This window comes from Hydra vulgaris, chromosome 15 (assembly GCF_038396675.1).
Source record: "Hydra vulgaris chromosome 15, alternate assembly HydraT2T_AEP".
Classification (NCBI taxonomy): Eukaryota; Metazoa; Cnidaria; class Hydrozoa; order Anthoathecata; family Hydridae; genus Hydra; species Hydra vulgaris.
The window spans coordinates 27,991,280-28,002,317 of NC_088934.1; the positions used below are offsets into that span (position 1 = coordinate 27,991,280).

At 29.9% G+C, this 11,038-nt stretch overlaps 1 protein-coding gene across 1 annotated transcript; it reads left to right on the forward strand.

The window, feature by feature from the left end:
- The first annotated feature begins 2,197 nt into the window (after nt 1-2,197).
- Nucleotides 2,198-6,189, forward strand: LOC101237000 (E3 ubiquitin-protein ligase TRIM71). Its single transcript, XM_065820037.1, has one exon. It carries the CDS (start codon nt 2,744-2,746, stop codon nt 5,303-5,305), a length of 2,562 nt encoding a protein of 853 aa, XP_065676109.1. The 5' UTR covers nt 2,198-2,743; the 3' UTR covers nt 5,306-6,189.
- Nucleotides 6,190-11,038: the final 4,849 nt, after the last annotated feature.

Below are 11,038 nucleotides of genomic sequence, written 5' to 3' on the forward strand. Positions count from 1 at the left end.
ATTGTGTTATGTATGCATGTATGGGGACCATTTCATCAAAAAATCTTTATTATGTTATCCCATCTCCAAAGCGAAGCTTTAAATATCGTTTATTTCCAGAATCATAATTTTAAGCCTGATGAGCTCTACCTAACTTCTAAAATATCAAACTATATAACTATATTCAACCCTTAATTACCATTTTATCTGAAACCACCGGCATAAAACCTTACTTTTAGCTTCTTCACCTAGTTTGCAAACACTCGTTATTATCTTCGATCTTCTAATGGTAATTTAAACCTGTCTGTCTCAAAATACCGCGCTAATAACATGGACATAAATCTATAAAATATTATTAAAACTTGTTACAAGTTTTAATGAAATTTGATATATTTATGCCCATAAATCTATAAAATATTTTAAGACAGAACCTTAAAAGCTAGTTAGTTTTCTCAAACAACATTTGAGAAAACTAACTATGAGATAAATCATCGTTGTTCAGCAAATTTTACTAGATTAGCATCAAATATGGAAACAGAGGGCGCCAAAATAATAATTTTATAAATGTTCTCCCGTTTTTTACAATATCGATAAAAAAAAAAAAAAAAAAGTATTGCATATGCGTTTAATGTTATATAAAAGAAAAGAAAATTGTTGCTATGTATGTTGCTAAGGATAATATTTTCGACTATGTTCAAAAGAAAATGGGATACACATACTTATGCTAACTTTTTTTGAAAACTTTAGAATGAGATTCCAAACTGGTTTTTACACTAAAAATATAAAAAACCAAAATTTTCTAAAAAATTGAACTTTATGCTATTTTAAAAGTTGTGAGCCCTCTTAATTTCCAAACTTGTCCCATATAATTAAAATGACTTGTTCAACCTTACCATTAAATTGAAGTGCGACATTAGAAAAGTAAGATCATGAAGATCACTAGTTTTCGTTTACTTTACATATTATAACTATTGTAAACCATGAATATCAACTATAGTAAATAAATTTTTTGTTGTTCTTTTTTTATTTTGTTTCTGTTGTAGTCCATTATACTCTAATGCTTTACTATTGGTACTGTAGTTTACTATGATTAAATTCATTAAAAAATTTATTATGATTGATATATATAAGAAAGTGTTTTAAGCTTTGAAAAGTGTAAACTTTTTAAAGCTTAAAACTTTATAGATTAGTTTGTTTCCATCAATTCAAGATATAACAAATGTACCCAAAGCGCCGCTGCTAGTAAAGTAATTTTATTACGCCTGTTAACAAAATTAAAATTAATTATAAGGGAAGAATTATAAGGGTCGCTTTAAGCGTAAACATCAGGGAGATAATGTTACGTATCTAGCATGAAAACTCTAGGATTAAAATGTAGCTTTTTTACACAAAAATTTATTTTTACAAAAGTGGTATTTAACAACAGTATTTAAAAAAAAAACTTTATTGTCATTAAGAACTAATGTAAGAACTTTTTTTTTTCAGTTATCTCCAAGACTTAATGGTTTTATCATAGAGTTCCGCGGAAGAACATTTAACCAGCAAGTTCAAGCCCCCTTCCTTAACCATGTCCCCTAACTTCCAGGAGCAGGCAGCGAACCTAGAACCACTAGACTTTAAGCCAAATCTTTAACCACTGCGTGACGGCTGCTACAATTTTTTCTCTACTCATTTAAGTGTACGGTAGCCATTGGTATGAGTAACTAAGGATAATTAAGCTAAATTTATATTCTTTTTATACAAGCCGTCTAAATGTCAATAATATTGGTTAATTGTGTCATTTAAATAACGGCTTTAGAGCCCCCTAGATCTTTGCACTACTAGAAGCAGTTTTGCTTCTTTATAAACTTGCATAACATACATTAAGTCAACTATGGAGTTTTTTTATTGTTTCGATAAAAATTCTAATGGAAATAAATTTTTATTCAAAATAAGTATAAGTTTATAGTTTAATATAAGTTTTTAAAAAAGAAACTTTTTTTGCAAACAAAAATGGTTTTAATCACTACACTTGGTATTTCTATAATTGAATATACGTTCTCAAAATACAGCTAGTGTTTATATTGATTTTAATGGCGTCTTCTCTGCATCAATTCTCTTATCCTAAAAATCAAATACTTATGTAAGATAAAAAGTGTGACGAGTTCCTTTTTTTCTCATTGTTTAATAAAGGAAGTCATTGAATTAGCGGTTTGTTGTTTATATTTAATGTTAATGCAAAGTATCCCTTCTGGATTGTAGATTCATTTTATTCCAAATTTTGAAGACATGCGCTTTTTTTGTTATCAAATTAAAACTTTATCAAGTATGCAGAAAAAAAAATTTAAGAAAACGATGAAAAAATTAAATAAAATAGTTTTTTTACAAATTGATGGGCGTTTTATAAAATCCTGCGCGTAAATATATTTTTAACATTTTATCTGCAAAATTATTGCTGTGCATTGCAAAACTTTTACCTGATTGGTGGATTTTTTTTGACAACAGGAACTTTACAAATTCATGAATGAATGAGCGACAAGCTTTGTTGTAGTTGTAAAACATGGAGGCGTCATTGATCTATTTAAGTTGTAATTACATGACAAAATTAAAATAGAAAACATTTAAGACATTGAGATTAAATATATGTTACTAAGAAATTTTATGCAATTAGCAGAATCGAAAAAGGAAGTAATTTTTAGATAACTTTTTAAAAGGAATATTATATGACTACAACTAAAGTCTATTAAAATTTTTACGTATCGTTAAATTACAAATATGATTTGCAATGGCCACATTTCACGTAAGATATCAACAGCCTCTTCAACATGAAACAGAAAATGCAAGTATTGAGTGCAAAAATTGCAAGTCAAAGAACAATAACCTAAAAATATTACCATGTTTGCATTCATTTTGTTGTGGCTGTCTTCAAAGTTATATTATTCGGAATGTACTAAACGAGTTTAGCTTACGGTGTCCAACATGTAGACGTGATGTGCAATTAGATAGTTCTGGCATAAATTCGTTACCTTCTAATTTATTTTTTCAAGATTTATTTTCAGAAGTCATTGTTTTACAAAATGGAGAACAGCCATATAATGAACAAACAAATTCAGCTTTACCATGGGTAAAGTATCGTCACAAAAATAAAAGCAACTTGAAAACATCTCAGGATCATCAGTTAGTTGAGTTTTCCACTTCTGATAATGGTGATCTGGCAAAATATAATTGCAAAAAATGTAGTGATTACCTGTGTGAGAATTGTAGTTATGCACATCAAAATATAAACTCAAACAAAGTTGTTGATTTGCATCAAAATCTTTCTTTATTAAAAATCGAATGTAATGATAATATAAAGAGTATTCAGCCTGAGTTAACTCGATCTACTATAAATTCATTTATAACAAACAATCCCTTGCAATCAGCTAATTATTTTGACACTTTAGCTAGGGAAAATTTAAATAATCATTTTTCTACACCAGTTTATAGAGTTTCAACATCAATAGCACTTTCACCTTCATCAAGTGTTCCTTCTCTACTTTCATCAATACCATCAGGAGGTCGATCACCTGTATTTTGTGAATTACACGGAAGAGAGTATATGTTTTTTTGCAATTTTTGTTTTATACCTGTATGTCGAGATTGCATGAATAATGATCATAATGGACATAATATAAGTATGTTAAACACCACCACCACTAATTCATCTATAAGTCAAGTAGACAATAAAAAAAGTAGTTCAGATTTAGTATCTGATCTACGAAAAGAAATTAAGCTCATGGAAGATTCATTGTGCAATATACAAACTTTTGTTGACAAAGTTGAGACTAAATCAAAAGCTATTTCAAGTGATATCAGAATTACAGTTAAACGTCACATAATTGCAATGGAAGAACGCGAAAAAGAGTTATTGCTACAAGTTGAAAAAATTCGTCAAGTAAAGAGAAAAGCATTGTTAGTTCAAGCTGAGCAAATGAAACTTTCGATTAGTAAATTAAAAATAGCTACAGACTCTTTTGAAATAGAACAAAAATTGTCAGATGCAAATGAGGTGAAAGCAATGCTGACAAGTTTGCAAAATCAAAGGTTATTAAGACATCCATGGGAAGATGATACAATATCGTTCACTCCACCAGATGTTGCACTTCAGACAGCTTTGGCTTCGATGGGTTTTATTAGCAGTAGTGCTTATCCTCCTTTGTGCACAGCTGTTGGTGAAGGATTGCGTCGTGGTATAAGAGGCAAGTTGACCATGTTTACCATTATTGCAAAAGATCATCATGGTGCTAATAGATGTGTTGGAGGAGATGTTGTTCGAGTTATAATTAGTACACCTGATGGAAAGCAAATTTATGGTGATGTGTATGACAGACAAAATGGAAATTACACAGTAAGCTATCGACCATATGTTGAAGGAGATCACCAGGTTTATGCGACAATTAGAGAGCAACCCATTATGGATTCTCCATTTTTAATGACTGTGAAGAGTGGAAGAAATTATTCTGGTATTGGTCAATCATATTTTCAATTTGGAACTGAGGGTGAAGAGGGTGGTCAGTTATGCAGACCTTGGGGTATCTGTTGTGATAAAGATGGTAATATCATTGTTGCAGACAGAAGTAATAATAGAATACAAGTGTTTGATCAAAAAGGGAAGTTCATTAGTATGTTTGGTTCAGCTGGTTTTAGAAATGGACAGTTTGATCGACCTGCTGGTGTTTGTGTTGACAATCAGAATAGAATAATTGTTGCAGATAAAGATAACCATAGAGTGCAGGTATTCAAGCTTGATGGTAGTTACATTTTAAAATTTGGTGATAGGGGAAATAAAAATGGTCAGTTTACTTACCCCTGGGATGTAGCTGCAAATAGCCAAGGACAAATTCTTGTATCAGATACTCGTAATCATAGAATACAGCTCTTTTCTTCAGATGGTACTTTCCTAAATAAATATGGGTTTGATGGCCCTTTATGGAAACACTTTGATTCCCCAAGAGGTGTGGCATTTAATCATGAAGGACATATGGTTGTAACTGATTTCAATAACCATCGCCTTCTTGTGATTCATCAGGATTTTCAAACTGCTCGATTTTTAGGAACAGAGGGGTCAAATAATGGACAATTTATGCGACCACAAGGTGTTACTATTGATCATGAAGGAAATATAATTGTTGCTGATTCAAAAAATCATCGGGTTCAAATTTTTCAACCAAATGGAAATTTTTATACCAAATTTGGAGTATTTGGTACAATGGTTGGACAGCTTGATCGCCCTTCTGGACTATGTGTTAGTCCTGATGGTATAATTTTAGTTGTTGATTTTGGTAATAACCGTATACAAGCATTTTAGTGTTTTCACTTAAAAACGTTATAAAATTTTTTATCAATTTATTAATATTTATTTTTTATAACTAAATTCTTAATGAAAATGATTACTCTACAGTTTCCTTTTTAAGGCATTTTAGACTGCAGTAAAATATTATGATATTATTTTAGGCTGAAAATAAATATGATATTAGCTTATTTAAGAAAATTTTTTTGGATATGTTTTTGTTTTTTAAATCTTCTAAGGAAAAACATCAGAAGAGTTTTATCCTATATTTTTAATTGATTTTTAATATTTCTTGTATTTATATTTGAACTGTAAATATAAATGTTTTCTATAGTTACTATAGGAACTTAAACAAAGTATAGTCAAATTTGTAATCTAGTCAAACTATGCAAAAAATACTCCAAGTTGTTCAAAAAAAAAGAAGCCAACTATTTTTAAAATAATTTTGGAAAATATTTTTTCATATTTTAACTTTTCATTTTTTTTTTTTTTTTTTTTTTTTCATATTGTTTTTATAATTATATTTTAAAAAAAGCTACGGTTATGCTTTTAAATAATAATCATTCGTGTGGAAAATGTTTTACGCGCTCCAAAACTTTTTATTTTTATTTTTTGAAAAATTAAAGCAATTTGACATTTTTAAAATGTTCTCATATTATGTTTTTGTGTAAGCTTTTTATTTATAAAGAAACTAATATAGTAGAGCCAAGTGTAATATTTGTTTTTCGGGATTATATTTTATTTAGTGTTTAAACACTTTTTTCCGACCTAACATTAAAAAAAATAAAATTTGATTTCTTGTGATAATTGAAATGGAAAGTTATATAGTGGTTATGTATATATTTTTGTGAAATAGACATAATTTTATATTTGTTATTGCAAATAACATTCAAAATAAACAATTTGTGTTTTTTTTTTTTTTTTTGCAATTCTTAACTATACGTTAATATAGCCTGACAATAGTACTCGTCTTCATAAAAGCATAGAAAAGCTCCTGGCCATTTTTAATCATTATGTTAGGTGTATATAAACGTTGTTATTGTCAGTTAACGTAATTGCTGTAGCCGGACAAAAAACAAAAGGAAAAAAAAAACTGTTTTGTGCTCCCGTTTATACTTTATTTTTCTCTTTTATTTACTATATAGTTGAGATCTTAAATTCCGAATATTTGTTTCATCACGTGTTATTAATATTTAGAAAAGACATACAAAAACAAATTCTTTTGTTCGGTATACAACGGCATTAGGTGTGTTCTAGCACATGTCGTATTAATTATTTGCAATATATTATATTGTTTGCCTGCTACTCAACTATTTGCGGTTACTTTAATGTTTTAATAAAATAAATTCTTGTTTTAAACGCCTGGAGGTTAATATTTATTCACAAATAAAATTTTTGGTTACCAAGGTTATCAATTATCAGGTTTTGTCGGCGTATTGGCAAAAGGTTTTTTTCTTGTAAAAAAGAAGTTTTGCATACAAAACTCGTAAAGATTATTTAATTTACGTAAGTCTAATAATAAAAGAATTAATTAGATTGTAACCATAAGTATGCTTAGTCCGGCCAGTTAAAGAGCGCTTTTGTTAATGTTATTACTAGATATTTTCAGAATAGGGTCAATTCACTAGTGATTTGTAAACAAATCTAATGGGGTTTTATATAAAAACAGTTTTATATAAAAACTTTTATTTTGTCATTTGCAAAAGTAAAAGTTAAAAACTTTCCATAGATCAAAAAAGTATTTAAAAAACTACCCAGGTAGCATCAATGACGGTGTTAACCCGATGGCAATTGGATCTTTATTCTGCGTAAACAGAGTCATCACTTTCAAAAGATGAACAACCCATTCCAAGTGTAGTTTAAAGTAGGGGAATGTCTCATGAAGTTAATGAATTATGAATGAAACAAATTATTGTACACGAAAATTACGCTCATAAAAAGTAAAAATTTCTTTTTTGGATCTATGGCGTGCGCCCAAATTCTAATCTAATATTCTGTTTCCATTCGGAAACACTTTCAACACCTCTAGAATTAATTGTGTTTTTAAATTAAATTTCAGCCAATTTTCAGGTTTAAATGGATTATTAGTATATAAAGCGCCATTAACTGGTGCAAAAATGACTTGGATCTGAGCACTACTTACGCGATTGAGAGTATAATTTTCATTGAGAGACAAATCTGTATTTTCTACTTTCAAAATTAATAAACTTTTTCTTTCTCCTGAACAATTTGTGAAAATGGAGTAACGTTGTTTTTTGCGCCAAGATCTTCAATTTAATAGCTTCAATTTTCCAACATTTTTTTTATTATTCTTAGTTTTAAAGGTGCTCAACGAAGACCTATTGCAGAGCCAGAACTCTAACCACTGTATCACAGCTGCATCAATACATAGTTTTGTATAAAATGATTGTATAAATATAGTAAATTAGCTGTATATTTAATAAATGTGCATTTCTTCTTTGTAGCTGCTTTTTGGACAAATCATCCAACCGCTATCAACCTTCGCCGCAAAGAACTCAACCAGTCGTGAATGTTATGTGTAACTATCATTTATCAGTTAATCACGTGTCTTCTTTGGATTTTTGATATTTTCCTGCGTCAGATGGTGATTATTTCTCTCAGAGATCTTTCTTTTTTGACCTCATTTTCCTTGTCAGTTTGTCATTTTCTTTGTCATTTTCCTTGATAAGCCATAAGTGATACTGTAATGCTTTTTAAATGTTTTTTAACTATTTTTGTAACTATATAACTATATTTGTAACAATTTATTTTTAACGTTGAATATTGATGTCATGCGCGATTTTACGGAAGAAAAATGGGTTTTTGAGGATTACGGTCAGTACACATTTTAGCTGTAACTTTAGGTTTTAAGCACTTTTTATAATTTTTTTTTTTTCAAAAAGCTGTCAGCACTTTTTAAGGTTTTGTCAGTCTCCATTCCCCCGCTCCCCTAATTTTATTCCTAGAATTGCTTCTGATTGAAGAAAAGTTATTATATCATCATAGTTAAATCATCGAAAGGATGAAATAAAACAACAAATAATATAACAATAGAATGATTGATGGAATTAACTAAATACCATATTTGTGTGTGTGTGTGTGTGTGTGTGTGTGTGTGTGTGTGTGTGTGTGTGTGTGTGTGTGTGTGTGGTTATTAAGGTGCTCCCAGAAGTCCTTACGGTCTAGTCACAGAGCACTGCGTAGGAGCATTTACCTAGAAAGTTCACGCCTCCTTTCGGTTATCGGGTTAGATCCGGCGTCGAACCACTGACCTCTTGGTTCTAAACCAGAACTCTAACTACTGCCACGCGGCTGCACTAAGTAAAATAAGTAAAGTTTCTCAAAATTTGTATAAAAACCTTTAGTATGTAATTTTTTTTTCTTATAGGTTTTATTTTCTTATTAAGATTTTTATAAAGGTATTTTTTTTTTCATCAAGATTAATGGAGGAAACTATTTCATGCATCACTATGTAAACATTTGGAATGAACTAAAATAAATTTTTGATTTATCAACTTTAACTTGTCCTGATAAAAAAACTAATTAAATGTTATTGATTTTCATTTATGTAGATCTCATAACCAGTTACATTAACTTTCAATTAATTTTTGAGAGCATCCTGCTCAGGTAGTTTAAGGTCAGTCTCCGTAAACTTCGGGTTTCTTTCGTTTATGTAGGAGTGACGCACTTTTCACCCGCAAGTACTTAGTCTAGAGTAGTCTGGAACTGTTATAGCTACCATTTTGTTGATTCAATTTTTTATTAAACACCGGTTTATTAAATGCACCTGTTTTTTCACCGGTATTTTAATTGCTATTTAGATTGCACAGATTATTTAAGAGACTGCTCTAAAGTATCTGAAAAAAAAAGTGATTTTTTTAAACGCCTCACCGTTTCTTCAACAAATCTATACATCGAAAACTCGACACTTAAAATGCTATAGCTTTTCATAGAATTGTTCAATTTAACAACTTTTTCACCCTTAAATACTATAATGAAGCTCTTTCTAATGATATATAATAATTTAGTATTTGGTTAACTTAAAAATTTCATTTTACACACCTGTATCTGACATGAAATTTATGTAATGTGCTGTATTAGAAATAGATAATTGCTGCGTTCACAAAACCTAAAATTAAGTAATTTCTTGGTTTGAAATAGGGGCGTCGTTCTCCATTTTTGAACCAGGCACCATTAACGCTCTTGAAGGCCCTGATGCTATATAAAACTAGATAACGATTGACAGACGACTTAAAGGATTGCAAATTATATGAATCAGGAAAGCAAGATGAAGGAAGCGAATTCCAAAGAACTGATGTTTGAGGAAAAAAACTAGACGAATAAGAGTTTTTGGAGCCCTTGAAACAGTTACAGAAAAAAGATGAGACTTAATTGAATAACGAGTAACACGAGAATGAATTTTAGTAGATGGTACAAGAGACGCTAGCTCTTTAGAGCATTGCCCATTATAGAATTTGTAGAAAAGAGAAAGAGAAGCAACATTAAGACGGTGTGATAATGGTTGGAGGTTGGCTGCAAGAGCAGGTCCAACTATGTTTACAATGCGTTTTTGTACCTTGTCTGAAAGAGAAAGGACATCATTAGAAGATCCGCCCCAGATATGGCAACAGTATTTCATACAAGGCCGGATATAAGATTTATAGAGATAGAGAATAGAATCCGAAGTAAGAAAGTATCGAGCTTGATAAAGAGATGCAACCTTAGCAGATGCTAATTTTGCAACTGATTTGATATACGGTTTCTAAGAAAGATCGGAAGTAAGAATTTATCCTAGAAGATGAAGAGTAGATGACTCAATTTAAGAGTAGATGACTCATTTTAAGAGTAGATGACTCATTTCAAGAGTAGATGACTCATTTTAAGAGTAGATGACTCATTTTAAGAGTAGATGACTCATTTTAAGAGTAGATGACTCATTTTAAGAGTAGATGACTCATTTTAAGAGTAGATGACTCATTTTAAGAGTAGATGACTCATTTTAAGAGTAGATGACTCATTTTAAGAGTAGATGACTCATTTTGAGAGTAGATGACTCATTTTAAGAGTAGATGACTTTTCAACCTTAAAATATCTTAAATATATCTTAAATAAATCTTAAATATATTGCGTTATATTTCAATACGTGTAAATAAACTTGTTTAAAATTCTTAAAGTGTACTTAACTACTCACTGTTGTAAAAATATGAAATATTGCTTGATGTCATGACCCAGAAAAATCCTTTGGGGGTATGATTGTATTATCATTGGTGGTTGCTAGGTTATAAGTCCCAAAATCTGGTTACACCGTCCGTGGAAGAAAATCCATTCTCAAATTTGCATAAAATCGCATTAAAAATACTACAAAATATTAACTCTAGAGCAATAAAACTTAATTTTTATAACTTTTACTTTCATCCACTTAATAAATTTTGACAGATTGTGTTAACTAAGTTGTTTTGGAAAGAAAAAAAAAATTGGAGTTTTTTTTAATTTAAAAAAGAATATACAAGTTATTTGTACCAAAAAAAATTTAAGAAATAAATCGAACTTGCTTTTTTATAAACTATTATGATAAAATTCTCAGAAAAAGCTTGAGCATTAGTTATTCAATCCATTTTTTTCATAGATTTAGTATCTGAATTAACAAAAAATGCCAAATCGAGCAAAAACCCACGAAGAGAACAAAAAGACTGTTTGCTTCTTGTGTCTTGGCAAGACTAGTCGCTTTTTAACCAGCTTCATGACAAATTA

What these genes read in the sequence shown, in the direction of transcription:
- LOC101237000 (XM_065820037.1), top strand. Translation starts at nt 2,744, where the DNA reads ATGGCCACATTTCACGTAAGATATCAACAGCCTCTTCAACATGAAACA.